The sequence below is a fragment of the Typopeltis vanoorti genome, chromosome 18, assembly GCF_054136105.1.
Source record: "Typopeltis vanoorti isolate ZY-2024b chromosome 18, IOZ_Tvanoo_1.0, whole genome shotgun sequence".
Taxonomy (NCBI): Eukaryota; Metazoa; Arthropoda; class Arachnida; order Uropygi; family Thelyphonidae; genus Typopeltis; species Typopeltis vanoorti.
Window position 1 is genome coordinate 40246196 of NC_143566.1, and position 17408 is coordinate 40263603.

Here is a 17408-nt window from a genome sequence, read left to right on the forward strand (position 1 = left end):
TAAATTCCATTAATTTTTTGCATGTCTTGATAGAGCTTCTACAAGCCTGTGAGTGCCCAAGTGGAAGGAAATCATAATTCCCCCCCTCCCTCCTTGCATACAATATACACAAGGAAGATGAATTGCATCCTGATTACCTTTTGCATTAATCCAAAAGAATCTGTCATGACAAGCTTGACAGAGATTTCAAAAATTTTTGAAATTGGTCAGTCATTTTCCTTTTTAAATCATAACTGAATAACACTAAGTGGAAACAGATGTGGTTTAGTTTAATTCCCCACTTACTGTATCGTGCTACATATTGTAGCATGAGCCAAGATGTATTTCCAGGGTAATATATCTTGACTGATGTGTCTAACTATCAACCTATCAGTATTTCTGCTGATGATGACAGTAAAGATTTTTGGAAAAATGGGTGAGATCATATACAGAAATGGATTGACAAATAATCTATACTTAGCAATTAACAGCAAATCTTTGGAAAGATAGACTAAAAGTGAAAAGGTTTAGATACAAGTGAATGTGTAAAAACCTCAATGTAGCTTGAAAATACCAAAGTGCTTTACATAGATTTTTACAGAGGTCAAGTCCCATAAGAACTGTAAATAACCTTGTTTGTTTCTATGTTTTTTATGCTAGATATTTTTACAAGTAACCCTATGGGGAATTAATTGTATTTACTCCTTTAACTAAAGTTTCTAAATGTCAAAAACAAAGGCAATGCTTTGCCATCGGAACGTTGTGTAACAGCTATGTATAAAGAGCACAAGAAAGTTGTTTTTGATAAAGTGTGTGTAAGAGGTGGTTGTGGGCTCTGAGCATAAACATCTTCGGAGTTTGTATCAAAGAGATCCGCTAGTTTTAGAAAAGTTTCCGCTGCCCGACAAAACAAGGAAAAAAGGTGCACAGACGAGAAGAAAGAACAGGCCGGCCTTATCAAAAGGATCAAGGAGAAATGCCGATTTTCTTCTGAGTTTACAATCCTTAGTGCAAGGTCCCGTTATCGCAAAATAAAAGGGGACTGAGCCGAACATCGAGAGACAGAGGCAAGGCCCCAGTTACAGAGGAGGGGCAGTCGTCGGCAGAGCGTCATCAGAAGTCGGCAAGAGGGGAGAGGCAAGGCCCCAGTTACAGAGAAAGACAGTCGTCAGCAAAAGAGCAGTCGGAACCAGAGCAGAGGCGAGCTGCAGACCATAGGTGGAGTGTTTATCTGTTGGTCTTTATAGGCTTTTTCTAAATGGAGATTTTAGTTTTTCAAACAAACAAGTGAGTGTTACATCAAGAAAAGGAAACAAACCTTTAACTTGCTAGTTTAGCTGATGACATGAAAACTGAAGATAAGGATATCCTAGATGTCTGGGGTAATTACTTTGAAAGACTGTTAAATGAACTAAGCAGTGACAGAACTATACTAGAAAAATTTCAAGAATACAAAGAGGAGTACATATCAATACTTGAGGTAAAAAAAAAGCCATCAAAAACTTAAAATGTGGAAAGGCAGCTGGAGTACACTGCATTTAGAGGGCCTAGTCAAAAGGTTGAATTTCCAGTGATTGGAATTGGAATAGAGCTCTTGTAGTACCCATCTATTTAAAAAAAAAAAAAAAAAAAGAGAGAGAATAAAACTGAATGCAAGAATTACAGAGCAATTTCTCTACTGAGTGTTTGAGGTAAGATTTATGCAAGCATACTTGAAAAGAGGTTGAGAAGGATTGTGGAAGAGAAACTTGGAGAAGAACAAGTGAGTTCAGGCCAAATAGAGGTTGTCAAGATCAGATTTTCACTTTAAGATAAATAGTTGAGAAATCATGGGAATATAACAAGAATCTGTACTTAAGTTTTTTAGATCTGGAAAAAGGCTTATGAAAAGGTATCTAGAGAAAAGCTTTTCAAAACCCTGCAGTTATATGGCAGTGAATGGAACATTATACAGTGCAGTACATAGTCTATTTTTAAGTTGTCAGTTAGTGAATTGAAGGAAATGCAGGAAGATATTTTGATGTAAAATCAGGGGTAAGACAAAGGATGTATATTATTTCCACTCTCTTTTATCATCTATATGGATCCCATTATGAAAGAAAGTGGCACCAAGCCTGATATTAAAATAGAAGTTATCAAACTTAGCTCTTTGCTGTATGCAGGTGATGTTGTACTTCTAAACATATCTAATGCAGGTCCCCAGGATTCTTTAACTAAATTGAATAACAGCTTAACAAATTTGGCATGCAAATGAGCAATAAAAAATGACCAAAACTGCAAGAGCATAGAAACTTCATCTGTATTCTGAATGGTGATCCTATTGAACAAGTAAAATAATTCATCTGTTTAGGCACAGTTTTTAGTCAAGATGGCAGGTTAAATCTGGAAATAGACAACAGGAAATTAACAAACTATTTCTTTATATATTGTTTTTATTAAAATAAGTCACTATTCATGCTATGGTCCTGTAAATGTGACTCAGTTTTTGTATACAGATTAATTCAGCAGTGCAGAAATCTTTCTCAGATTTGACTGTTGACCAAATGCCCATTTGGAAATGAAAAGCTGTTTTAAAATATTTTACTCTTATTTTTCTTCTGGAAAATACAAAGCCAAAAAGAGTAGAAGTGCATTAGGAGGACAGGGATGCAGAAGGCAGCTCATTTAAGGCTATCTGGTGTGGGATAGTCCTACAGGACAAAATATAATTAGTTGTTGCTATAATCCAAAGGGTATAAGAGAGAATTTAGATGCATGTATTGGCAAATTGGATGAGCGAAAGTAGAGTAATTATTATGGAATATTTCAACTATCAGGACATAGATTAGGAGAAGGAATGGTCACATGCAGAAGGAAATAGAAGTTATACAGCTCTGCTGAGAAATAATTACTTAACACAACATGTAATGGAGGGAACACAAGGTTTGAGTGTGTTGAATCTGGTCATAGCATCAGAAACCTTAAACAATAAGGTCTCTGTTGAGAGGAAGCAGTCATGTAGTCTTGACCTGGGAGATTGCAAGGCATGAAGAATTTTCTTTTACGATGGGGGAATAGGTGGCATTGCAAAGTAGGTCAGTATCACAAAATGAGGAGTTGGCATTCAGCAGTGCCATGGCAATTTGTAAGGAAGAGATTAGTGGTGTGCATGGGAGGTAGTCAAGGAGTGTTTGAAGAAACCATTATCAAACTCTGTACCAAATGTAAGTAGAATAAATCAGGTAGGAGACAGATGGAAGGATGGATAGCATCGTTAAACAGAAGTTGCAGAAAAAGAAAAAATTGTGGAGGAAGTATCAAGAAAAAGGCCATGTCCATGAGCAGTACAGGGCACAGGTAAGATTGATCAGTATGGTAAAGAAGGTGAATGCTGATTATGATAGAAAGCTAGTGGATGAGGCCAAAAGAAATTCTAGAGTTCTTTCACAATGTTGCAACTAAGAAGATTAATGACTGGAAGGATGACTTTAAAAAAGTGCTGATGGTTAATCAGGTAACAAAAGCAAGCCAGATAGTCATTTTGCAAGGTGGGCCTAGGTGGTGATAATGGTAATTCTCCCATTAGTCAATGGCATCTAGGTGGTGGGCATGCCATTGACTAATGGGAGAATGGAGTCTGAAGAACTGTAGGTGTTTAGGATATTGCTTAACCTTATTGTGAAATAGTCATCTATTAATAGAATGTTCATAATGTTAAGATTGACACTGAAGACTTTTTTTCTCCTAGTATATGGCAGGAATGAGAAGAACGAGGAGTTACCTGTGGAAATTGTGTGTGGTTAGCAAGGATGTTAGGACTTGATTTTTTTTTCGCATGAGGGTGGTGAATGGTTAGAATGGGCTGCCAGTGGGGGTAGTGAGTACTACGTCAGTGATTAAGTTTAAGGAAAGGTATGGCAGTTAATGTCTGAATAATGGGCCTCCCCACAATGAGTTTTGCCTTCATGTTGATACCCAAATGATTAATAATACTATTAACAGACTATTGCAGTTTTTTCTTCTTTGATAACAGCTTATTGAAGGATATGTCTGAAGTTGCAGCATTCTTGAATTTGGAATATCAAGCTACTTCAATTTCTTTCGTTGTATTTACTGTTGTTATTATTAGTAGTATAAATGTGTTCTAAAACGCCAAGTATCTTCATTATTGTATTTGCTGGTTTTATTAAAAATTTCATAATCTTTATCGTTTTATGTTTTGTGTGCATAAACATTTCAGATATATTTTAGCATTACATCCGTGACATACAAATTCATATTTTTGCAACATGCTTCAACAAAATTTATTGGCTGCATTGCTAATATTGTGTGAGAGAGCAGTTCACGTTCATTATCTGTAAAATTGGTCAGATTTCGAATTTGTAAGGCTGACACAATTTTAATCAATGAGAAGCTCTCAAACATAGCTATCAAATTATTCAATCTGTTGATAGATTGAACCTATTCAATCTATTTAACATACTCAACAAACTGAGTTTTGGAATACAGTATTAATGAAAATTTGTCGAATTCTTCCTGTGTTTTTGAAGTATTTGATTATTTGTTAATGATCTGTGGAACATTTTCACTACACATGGTATTTTTTGTATAAAAAAATACCATGCTGAATTTACATTAAAAAAAATGTTTTTAATATCTCTTTATATCAAATCACAGATATTTTAATTCTTTCCTTTGACTTTTCACTATGTAAACAATTGACACTGTCACAGTGATTAATCAGTACAAAAATCACCAAATATAATTTTATCTTTAATGTAGCCTCAGAATTAACATGTAATGGTCTATAATGATTATTGCTTGATACTTCAGCAGTTAATACTACAAAGTTAAATTGATCACAAAATATTTGAAGTAATATTGCTAGCTGTCAACTGCTAACATTACCATGTCGTTGCACAAACCATGACTCTTTGGTCAGAGTGCTTTATTTAAACAAGGAACTTTATTTTCCAAAATTAGTCAATAATGAAATTATTACAATATGCATTCAAATGTTTTTCATTTTAGTGAGTTTAATAAATGTATATTTTTCTTCTTTTGATTGTATTCTTCTAAGTGCCTTAGAAGAATGAAATGCTAGATATTGAAGTGCTGACAAGTGATAGACTAATTTGTTGGAAAATTGTTGATAGATTAATAATGACGTAAACTTAATCACATTGTGCTTTTGCCCTCTTTAGGGTACATGTCAGGAAATTGATGTTTTTCATTTACCAAAATACTGGTATAAAACGCCAAATTATTGGTAAATTTTTAAAGGATTTTTGTCCTGTTTACTGGTAAACTGGTTTACCAGTATTGAAAACACTAGTCCAGATTATTATCTAATCATTTTCTGGAATGTTTTGTTTCTTGTACGTCATTTTAGTAATTACATTGCATATTTTGCGTTAGGCATGAAGCATTTAATATTGATAATATAAATAACTATTTGCCAGTATGGAGTTCTTGTCAATTTATACTGACTCTAGATAGGCATCTTCTTTCTTTCATTTGCTCTCCCCCCTGCTCCAAATACTGCAATATACTTCACCATCTCAATATTAAAAAACTAAACCTGACTAACGCAAAATATGCATTGTAATTACTAAAATGACGTACAAGAAACAAAACATTCCAGAAAATGATTAGATAATAATCTGGACTAGTGTTTACAGTACTGATAAACCAGTTTACCAGTAAACAGGACAAAAATCCTTTAAAAATTTACCAGTAATTTGGCGTTTTATACCAGTATTTTGGTAAATGAAAAACATCAATTTCCTGACATGTACCCTAAAGAGGGCAAGTTCTCTGAGAGCACTATGTAAATGTAAATTTTTAAAGGATTTTTGTCCTGTTTACTAGTAAACTGGTTTACCAGTATTGAAAACACTAGTTCAGATTATTATCTAATCATTTTCTGGAATGTTTTGTTTCTTGTACATCATTTTAGTAATTACATTGCATTAGTCAGGTTTTGTTTTTTAATATTGAGACGGTGAGGTATATTGCAGTATTTGGATCAGGGGGGGGGGAAGCAAATGAAAGAAAGAAAGAAGATGCTTATCTAGAGTCAGTATAAATTGACAAGAACTCCATACTGGCAAATAGTTATTTATATTATCAATATTAAATGCTTCATGCCTATGACTAAGCTCATTGACTGCATCTTCTAAGAGAGAAGCTGTGACAATAGATTTTACTGTTGAAGAGATGCAAATTTTTTTCAGATGCAGTTCTTAACCATTTCAAATTTCTTAGTAGCAGCATTTTGTGAGATATTGTACAGAACAAACCACAGTTCTTATTTTAAGGATTTTCAAAAACTCTTCCTTTAATGTGGTGATAGCATCATTGAATTTAGCCAACTCAACCTGAGTGCTACTGATCTGTTCTCAAATCATTGCAACACTTGGCCACATGTAAATACAATTAGCTTTTGCCAAATTGAACTGCTTTCTGAATCTTAGACAGTTTGGAATGGTATTTGTGGCCTGGCATCGTTTTAGGAAGGCCAACCAATTGAGTTGTCACAACAATTAAAGTTTCCATTTACTTAGTTATTGTGCTTTGTGTGCCGCTTGGAATTTAAATACATATGGAAAGGCTTAGTTGTCGTTTATTATTATTATTTTAATATTCACTTTAGATTGTGTGAAAGATGTTTTTTGTGTGGATTTGTTTCCTGGCATTGTTTTAGTAAGGTTAGCCAATTGAGTTGTCATGACAATTTAAGTTGATCTGCTTTGTGTGCAGTTTCTTCTCTGTGCAGAATTTGAATATATATGGAAAGTTTTAGTTGCCATTGATTATTTTAATATTTACTTTTGATTGGGTGACAGAAGATGTTTTTTTGCAGAATTATGAATGACAGATTTTTGTGACAAAGGTTGTAGTTGGAATGGTACTGTAGTATAGGAAGTAGTTGCCTGTAGTTGAGGTTTGCAGAAAATTTTTGAAATGTAATAAAGAATTTTCTTCAGTGATGAGTAAGTTGGAAAGCTTTATTCAAGTCTTTGGTCTTCAGTTTATCTTAGTCTCACATAAAATTTGTAAGTTGTGTGAGAGGTTGTTAGTAATGGTTATGAGAAAGTTTATCCTGTGTATGATGTGGTATTATTGGAGAGCTGATAAATACCAGACTAGTTTGGATGAAATTGTTGATAGGAATTTAGTAATATGTAAAACCTGATTTTGTAGTACTATCGTGGTATTTTATGTTCCTTGAAGATACATATCAGGAATTGATGCTACCTGCACAAATCTTACCACCTTCTCTATCTGAAAATGTCACCCACAGCCAGTTTCATAACATTGTAAAAATAATCATATTAAAAATTCTGAATATTTTTACGTATTAATTATGCTTGTTAGTTTTTGTTTTCATACACGCAGTGTCTGCACTTGTGATGTGCTCGTTATGAAAATGTTATATTAGAAGTAACATGTAAGGAAGTAAAAATATTGAAGTACTTACTAAACTGATTATTTATGTTACTTATAAGAAAGTTTGTTGTATTTTAAAATGTTGAATTTTGTGTTTGTGAAAGACTTTCTTTTAGCGCTGATGGATACAGCGAGTCAGCCATTTTATTTCAGTGCGTAGTTTCTGACTTTTGTGAAGTGCGCATGCTCCCGGAGAGAACTTGATGTGTGATTGACAGCTGACAAGGAAAGCGTTGCGTATCCAAGTTACAGTTGTAAACAAGAGAGCGTTCGGTAAGTTTTTAGAACACTGGCTGAGATATATTCAAGTTGGAAGGAACTTGATTTTTTTTGTGCGACAGTCAAAAGGAAATTTCATAATATATTCCGAAAAGGGAATAGTGAAAATAATAGGTTTCAAGCAGGAATAAGTAAAGAATAAAAAGGAAATCTTGAAACTGTAAGTTTTTATAAATTGGCCGATAAATATTCAAGTTAGAAGGAACTTGATATTTTTTTGTGTGTGGCAGTCGGAAGACATTTCATAGTGTGTTCCGAGAAAAAGGAATAGTGGAAATAATATGTTTCAAGGAGAAATAAGTAATGAATAAAAGGAAATCTTGAAACTGTAAGTTTTTAAGGTGGAATAAGTTAAGACTGTCAATTTAGTATTGTGAATGAAAGGAGAACTTGTTGCTTACATTCTAAAGTGAATGTTTTTCTTAGAGAAAATAATGATAAGGAAGTTTTATAAGTATTAAGAATGCCTGAAAGTGAAAGTTTAGAAAATATATTGAATTAAGAAGATTTTTAGGTATTAGAAGTGCCTGATCTGATGAGTATTACTACTAAAAGGAAAACAGGATATAGTCAAGAAGACTTTGTGTGTTATATTGATTGATGAAAAGGATCCTGATAATGAAGTACAGAGCCTTGTAACTTCTGGAAAAGAGCCTTAACAGAAAGAGAAAAAGACTATGAACATTTTTTTTGTGATTGTGAAAGAAAAAGTGTTTAGTCTTAAGAGTAAGCTTATATTTTTAAATAAGGCCTTGGATCCATATAATATGTAGTTATAGTTATGTATTATTACTAGAAATGTATATATATTGTTTTAGTTTTATTAAATGTGTTTATTTTGTACTTGGTATTGAGTCAATGATTAGTTGGATTCTGAAAGAGTGAGTTAAAGTCATTGCACCAATTGGAGTGAACTCTTTGTGCAAATATAATAACATATAGGGACACTCGGAGTCAAAATAAAAATAATTGTTAGTAAAAGAAATTTATATAATATTTCATCTCATAAGTATATATAGAGAATAATAATATACATAAAGAGGGAAGTATATAAAAATACATGATAAATAACAATGGCGCAGCCTATAGGATAATTGATTATGATAACTAACAATGGCGCAGTCGACAGGATTCGATCCTGTGCAGGGAAACCCTAATGGATTTCCATTATGTTAGTTATAGGCTGCGCCATTGTTATTTATCATGTATTTTTATATATTTGTTTTGTTTGTTTTTAATATTGGCATATTATCCTCTACACTCCTTGAGTGTATCAAGAAATTAATAAGAGAATGAATGAAAGTAAGATGATGATTATGTGTAAGTCCTCCTGTATGTTGGTGGTGATTTTCATCATGTTCTACTTGGTTTTTAAGCATAGTCATTTCATATTTGAACTGTGAGTGGTTTATCTTTAATGCTATGGTTCTCTCACAAACACAAGAAGTGATGAATACACGTCCATATATATATATAAAATCATATTTCTAAATTTTATTAGCTTTCCAATTTCAGAAATAAAGGAAAAGTTTCTGGTCTTTTGTCACATTTTAAAGAATGCTTAACAGTTTATTGATTACTCCAACCTTTAAGTTTTTTCTCACAGTTCAAATTTTTATAATTTTTTTTTCTGTGCCTGTTATTAGCCACATAAAATTATTCACCACTCTGAGATTTCTGCTCACATGATAATTTAAATACTTTCAATTATCACAGCTTTCTATCTGTTGATAACTCATTAGCAATCTATGAAACTATCATTAGTGAAATATTGTTTTGAAATCTGATTTTCTCTTACAATTTTATATTACTGAAACACAGACATTTATAACCTTGTATTTGTTACCTGTATCTATTAACTATTATTTTTAAATATTAATTTCTTTTAAATGATAAACATTGGAACTTATGATATGTATTACATTGCTAGTTGCCATGTAATGACTTTCTCTTTAATTACTTGCTTTCTTATGAGTATTATTGATTTTCAGATATTAAAAGGGAAGATCGAGACATTTTCTTCACTGTTGGACATTAGTTGGTTTGAGCTTAATAAGTAAGTGATGGCTGCTATGTTTTTATCATAAATGTTGGTTTTTGCATATTCAACTCTAACTAATAGCAAACAATGTTATAACAAAGTCCTTTCCAAGCACCACAAGCAGTCGTATTCTGAAGGGAATTCTCATTACTCCTCCACAATAACAAGCCATCCTGTGTTCTCTGTGAGTTTGCTGTAGTGAATTATAACAAATTGCTCTCAAATAGTATAATTTTATTTTATTACTGGGTTCCAAGTTTGAGAATGCTTTCAGATTCTTGGCATGTTCTTTCAAATTTTCTGAAAGGAAAACGTGCATCTATACTAGTTCTTCTAAATGTTCCTTTCTTCAGTCTGTCACCTCAGTAAACTGCAAAGTCACCACCTGGATGATATATCCCTTACAAAGTGACACTTAGTAACTGAACTATTTCTTCTGCTTCTGTCACTTTCTTATCATCTGCACTGAGTAAAGTTATTTTTCCATAATAATTCTTTCTCTTATTTGCTATGTAGCGAAAAAACTCTTTTGGATTTGCTTTGGCCTGCTTAGCTAATTTTTTCTCAATCTGATTTAGCCTAACATACCATACTAATTACCTTTCTTGCCTATGCTTTGTATTGCTCATGAGCATGCTGATCACCTTTTTTGTTTATCATCCTTCTACTGTGCTTTTTTTTTTTTTGCAGCTCCTGCTTTTTATTGCTAGTCATCCACTTAATCCTCTACTTGGTTTATCCTCCTGACTCTGGGTATATACTCTGATACTGCCTTGCTCAAACAATCCTTGACTGCTTCCTATGCAATAAAGACATTCATTCCATGTAGTTTCTTATGCCATGGCACTGCTCCAAGTTGCCTCCTAAATTTGTTATAATCACCAGCTTTGTAGTAGTTCTGCCTATACCCTTTCTTGACTGAAATTTCCATGTTGAGCAACCTCCCAGGACAAGACTGCATGGTCACTTTCCCCAATTGGAGGTAGAGTTTGCTACTGTAGTTATAAATTTTTCTGATGCTGTTACCAGATCCAACACTCCCAAACCCCTAGCCCCCATCATAATGTGCTGTTTCAAATAATTATCTCATTATTGAAAGGAGGAAAGGACAAATGAAAATGGAATTTTCATTTGTCCTTTCCTCCTTCCAATCTACATCACCATAGTTGAAGTCTCCCATGATAATTGCTTGAGATACACTCATTATGCTAATCTGCTGATGCATGTCATCTACATCTTCTTCTGGAACCCCAGGTCTATAGCAGCAGCAACAAGCAATGCATTTTGTCCTATTGTCTTCACTCTCACATCAAACAGCTTCAAATGAACTATTTCCATCAGATCTGCACTCTTCCTTAACTTCTATTTCTGTTGGGCAAAGTTCTTCAGCTATCATTAATAATAACCCTCTTCCTGCCGTATTTCTCCTATCTTCTTTGAAAATGTAATATCCATTACATTCTATCCCTGTAACTACATCATTCTCTGACAACCGGGTCTTGCTGATGCCAATAATTTTTGGGCATGTTGAGCTGACAATGCGAAAACTCCTCTCCTTTATTTCTGATACTTCGGGTATTCATGAACATGCATTTCATCATCCTTTAGGCCCACAATTACCCTTATATAATCTCATTCAGATTCGAAACCTGGGAAACTGCACCAAGCTCTTCACAATCATTCCTGCACTCATATTTATCCCAGGAATGGTTATTTCTGCACAGTCATACCTGCACTCCTACTGATTTGTTATAGAGGTGGCTAGTCACATGCTTGTTTGCTTCTTCCCTAATATATCTAGTTTCCTTGGTTTGCACTTCCAAACTCTCATTGAACAACACTTTCAATAAGCACTTAACTCCAAAACCATTGAAGTGCATTCCTGAGATCCTTACATCCATCCAATTCACTCCACATCTATAAAGTGCACCATTTGCACTGTATTGGCTGAGTATGTTTTTTATTACTTTGATATATATTTTTTGTATTTAGTTTTTTTTTTACATAGTCTGAAAATTCTGCTCCAGGGACTAAACATGGAGCTTTTTCCAAGCCACTTCATGCTTCCAATATTTGTGGCAGTGAAATCATCTCCCACCTACTGTTCGCAAACATTCATGCTCACAGTGGAATTAGATTGCACAGCAGCATATTAGTTTGACAGCAGGTATGCTAACCATTCAACCAACCAGTCTGGCTAAATAATTTAAAATAATCATTTAATAATCTTTCAAAGTAATTAATCCAGACAGGATACCTTCATCTTCTGCTTTTATGTAATCTTATTTCAGATTCCTTTTATTACAGTAGTCACCTCCATTTTGAGGTTTTTTTGATAGTTATCACTCATACTTATACACATAGCTACACATAGCTGTTTTACAAATCTCTCTTTATTCTTTCATGTCACCATCAGAAACCATTTTAAAACAAACAACTCTACACCTCTACCTGAATCAGTGTTTTCTTCAGCTTGCCACTAATACTCCAAGGCTTAGTTCTGATTTCAGACTTTTATTTTTCCTTGAATATTATTTAAGAAAGCTTTATTGAATATGGAGGATGGTTGAACCATGGAATGCATTGCCTGATAGTGGTGAGAGCAAGAACGGTCAATGAGTTTGAGGAGTGGTATGATAGACATTGTGTTTCCTAGGAGGGACCTCCCACAATGAGTCTTGATAAACTTCTTAGTTTCTTAGGAAGGACTTCCAGTGATGGGTCTTTTGACTCCATGGAGGCCTGAATAATAATAAGTATTATTATTATTATTTAAGCAGCTTTTATAACATCTCTTAAAAGTTGCTAGACTTTGTTTTACAACTTTCTTATGCACTTTTCTATTAAATATGGTATTCAGTTTCAGCCTGCTCAAAACTAAATTGTAATTGCATATTTCAAATCCCATGTATGCTTTCCTGTCCTGAAGTAGAATGAAGATATTGTAATAAACAATGTATCAATAATTTGTCTATTTCTTCTGTCTTTTCTCCATAAGAATTAGTACACATTTATGTTGGAATGTGAACGTTTAGTGCACATTTATGTTTCCTATGCTCATCTGCTTTTTTTTGTTGTGATACTTATGGTGATAGTCTCATCTTCAGTTCCACCAGCATTTTCTGTTAGTTGACTTCTTACTGTTCATTCTGTCCCTGAAAACTGTTGGATTTAACTGTGGGATGGCCTTGCTTATCTTTTTGTACCATTATATTTGTGTGCAAGTGATTGCAGAAGTTTCCTTGACGCCCATGAACGGATCATGTCGCAAAACAGGTTTTGTACATTTGGTTAGATACCCAGTCAGAGTTCTGTATTCCTGTTTTTTTTTGGGGGGGGGGGTATTCTCCCAGTTGCCTAGGTTTGACTCTTAAGCTGGTAACGCATTAAGTGTAAATTGTTTTTCTATGAGTAAAGAAATTATTTTTAAATTGGTATTCCATTTTTATTTAAAATTCCAACTTTTTTCTCATTGTAAGTATGTCAGAAGTCACATAGTACTTCTGAACATTATTCGAATAATTTAGTGTAAATATTTAAATTTCTTGTGACACATAATGAAACTGCAGTTTATATTTCAGCAAAGCTGTTAACAAAGAATATGAAGAATATGTCCTCAACGTAGGTGATTTTGACGAACGCATTTTTCTGGGTGAAAATGCAAGTGAAGAAATTGGTACTGCCAAACAGTCATATTTTAGTGGGACCGAGCTTGCTGACAGCATGTTGATGAAAAAAAAATTACAGAAGCACATAGAAGAGGTGTGTGTGATATGTTTCTCTCCAAAAAAATTAATTTATTTTGTTTTGTTTTTCTGTATAATGAAATCTATGTTCCCTTCAAACTAAAGGGAGTCAAGTAAATATTTCCATAAAATTACAATAACATAAGTTTTCAGTCATATATTAAGTCATATATAATATCATATAATATCTCATGGATGTTACAGGAATACTAGGCTAGTTCAAGCATTAAGATTTTTCTACTCATTTCTTGTCAGTAGTTTTCCATCCATTACTTCTGTCTTTCATGACATCTTAAGGATCAATTTATCCACATCTTGCTATTTTCCCAATTAATTTTTTCTACCACAAAACCTTTGCCTGTTTTAGTGAACAGTTATCATTGATCACATTGTTGGTCTCCAATATGAATGAACTGTTTTATTTAGAAACTAAAAGTTTAATTCACATATCCATGTTAAAATTGATCTGATCTACAAATTGCTATTCCAGTTATTATTAAGGTGGATTTTTGATAAATAATACTGAAGTTATTGTTCTAAGATATGCCCACTTTTGAACACTAATTCTATATTGAATTAATGTTCAGCAATACAAGGAACTTTTTCAAGTCACTGCAGGCTTTTAAGAAGCAAGACAGTGGTCTCATTCTTTGAGACCACTGTCTATGAATTCATATTTGACTTAGACTTGGAGAAGAAAATTTGTATTAGTTTCTTTCCCCCCATCCACCCAGAGTGAGCATCAGTAACACAGCTGATGATGACATGTGCTTGAGCTAAAAAACCCTAGATTGAAATCCCATCTGAGATACAAAAAACTTTTATGAGAAATTTTCAGCTAAAGGCAATCTAGCATGTTCCTATATGGAGGTGGATGAGTTTTTCATCCCAGAAACTGGTTTTATATCATTTTGCAAGGCAGCTATCAGAAAATTTGCATAATTGACAGACGATAGCAAACAGATAGCTAATCCTGTCTGTAATACAGATAGGATTAGCTACCTTGTCTTATAATTGATTAATTTTATATGAAGCCAAGTTTAACCTATTTCATTCTGTTAATTTCTGTATCTTTAGGCGAAGAGGTTCTACTAGTAATTATCCTGGTCAATTCAAAGTTCATTCAAATCTCGAACCTCCAAGACAGGTTGTCTCATGATTACAGGTTTAGGTAATTAATGCAGCCAGCTTGCCATTCTTCTGCTGTATTCCCTAAGGACAAGTATTTTGTCTGTGGATTTGTGTTCACAGCACCAGTTTGCCTGTTCTATAGAATGTTCCTTCCAAAAATGTTCAATTTGTATGCAATACAAATTGAACTTTTTTTTTTTGTTGTTTAATTTTGTTATAATTTTCTAGTTTGCATTAAAATGCGTTGGATACGGTGTTTGTTATTTTCTGAAAGTTTTTCAGAAAATATATTTTCATTCAAATATTAATTTTTTTAGTGTTTTTTTTTAATCAAGTATAATTTGTGTATTTTAATATACGTCTTCTTGAAAAATAAATGTTATGAACACATTGTTTTTAATGTTCTTTGTTAAGCACCATTTGCAGTGTGGGCAATCAGACAATTCACATGTAAGTAGAAAAATTTTATTAGCAGAACATAATATATATGGAGAGTATGTATAGAACATATTTAGATGCACAGCAAAAGGCTAGTGTTTAAAGAACTTTTCGAAGTGCTATCCATTCACATTAATGCAGTTATTAAGTCTTTTCACCACAGAGTTGTTTAATTTCCTTAATTGTCTCATGTTTGCGAGTACCACATTCTTTAGTGTGTGTGTGTGTGTGTTGCAGAGGAAAACTAGTGTGGAATAGGATCTGGTGATCAGGTACGATGCTCAACTTATCAACAATGATACAGTAATGGTCTAGAGCTGCAACCACATTACATTGATATTTGGATAGGTACATTTCATGTAATTTATTGATTATATATATATATATATATATATATATATATATATAGTGTTGTCTATATTGTAATTAAATGGGATCAACAAAAGGTCACTAGTGAGCAACAAGGACTCCCCCCCCCCACACACACAAAAATTATCTAATCTGTAAACTAGTCATCATAATTACTTTATTATTATAATTTATTATTAACATCAAATGAAAGAAACTGAAATACAAGGTACATACAGCAATCAGGTTACCAATTAAAAACTAGTGTTGCATGCTACAAATTAATATATTAATAAATAATATTATTAAAACTATTTTTGATGGTTGCATAAAATGAGAATATCCCAAACTTTTGAAGAGAGAGAGAGATAATCATTCTGATTCAGATTTGGCCGATGTAAAAGTGCTTCGCAACTTTCTTTGAAAAGGCATTCATATTTAAAACTGCTTCTATGGAGAAGACAAGCTTCATCCCACTAGATATTGTGTTTAGTGTCAATACAATGTTGTGCCAGACCAGACTTTTGAGGTTTCATGTATTTAATATAATACTGATGTTCATTAATTCTTTTTTCCAACAGAATGGCCTGTCTGTCAGTATGTCAGACTGCATTCGCAAGGTATCTGGTAAATGCCAGCTAGTGATAGAGGTGACAGTTTATCACATGTTTTAGAGGTATATTTTCAATGAATGTATTTGCCAGTATAGGTAGGTTTTCAATAAACACAAACAAAATAAATTTTCTCAAGAAAATGTGTGGAATTCCTGATGAATGATCTGGATTGAGGTAGTTAATAAATGTGATAGAAATTTAGCAATTATATAGGTGGGAGAGTCAACACAATTCATGATGGGTCTTACTGGATAACCTTCTTTATGAATTTTTGGGAGACCATATAAACAAGGAGCTCTTCCAAAATGAGTGCAAAGTATTTTGATCCCAACTAACAATTCATCAAGCAGCTTATTTGTGTTTTTGTAGGTTTGTTATAACTAATTTCTTGATAGGTGTTATCAAGTCTTTAATTCATAGAGCACTTAATGTGTGCTCTTCTCCCTCAAGCTTACAACAAGACCGTCTCTCTATCAAAACTTGAATGGAATTTAATGGCTATTAAATCTGAATCGGAATGATTGTCTCTCTCTACGAAAAGTTTGGGAGATTTATCTAACCATCAAAAATGCTTTTAATAATAATATTTATTAATATATTAATTTCTAGCATGTGACAACAGTTTTTAATTGGTAAATTGTTGTTTAATTGTTGTATGTACCTTGTATTCCCCTTTCTTTGATTTGCTTGTTTCTACACACTGATGTACTGTTATTTTCAGCACAAAATATCTGTACCTTCATTTCATTAAAGTTGATTACTGTGGTTATCATGTAATTTGTTGTTCATAGTCATGCCACAGGTACCTTTTATATATATATATATATATATATATATATATATATATATATAATGACTAAATATATTTAATGGCTAGAAGATCAGAGTTACCAAAATAGAAAAAAATGCTGTTCATTATTTGAGCACACGACTAGTTTTGTTTTCTTAGAAAACTTCATTGGGTGCGTAACATGAAAGGAGAAATACAAAATACAAAAATACATTACAAGAGGTAGCTATAAATTAACTTGCAAACATATTGCTGACATGTGAAGGTGTTCTGGATGGCATAGTATTACTGGGCACATTCATGCTGGCATGATTTCATGTATGTCGAAGTTGGATAGCTGAAGAGTGACAATTAGATAGGTTATTGCTAAAGTTAGTATTAAGATGATTCTTATTTTTAGAGGAACCTGTGGCATAGTATAATTATTAAAAACAACACATAAGTCCACAGTAATAACTTAATTAATAAATAAGGTAGATATTTTGTACTAAAACTAATAGTACATCTTCAGTGTTATAAACAGATGGGAATAGAATACAAGTAACAAACATTCGGTGGATCACCTATTAAAATACAATGTTGTTGCGAGCTAGGAGATGAAAGAAATTAAT

The 17408-nt window shown here is 33.0% G+C and overlaps 1 protein-coding gene across 3 annotated transcripts in view; it reads left to right on the forward strand.

Annotated features, from left to right (window-relative positions):
- Nucleotides 1-17408, forward strand: part of LOC150096609 (retinoblastoma-like protein 1) — a 488590-nt gene that overhangs the window by 148946 nt on the left and 322236 nt on the right. For all 3 annotated transcript variants that reach the window (XM_090408756.1, XM_090408757.1, XM_090408758.1), the window contains exons 7-8: nucleotides 9681-9745; nucleotides 13312-13492. In XM_090408756.1, the coding sequence (XP_090264882.1) occupies nucleotides 9681-9745; nucleotides 13312-13492 (246 nt within the window). The remainder of the gene's footprint in view (nucleotides 1-9680; nucleotides 9746-13311; nucleotides 13493-17408) is intronic.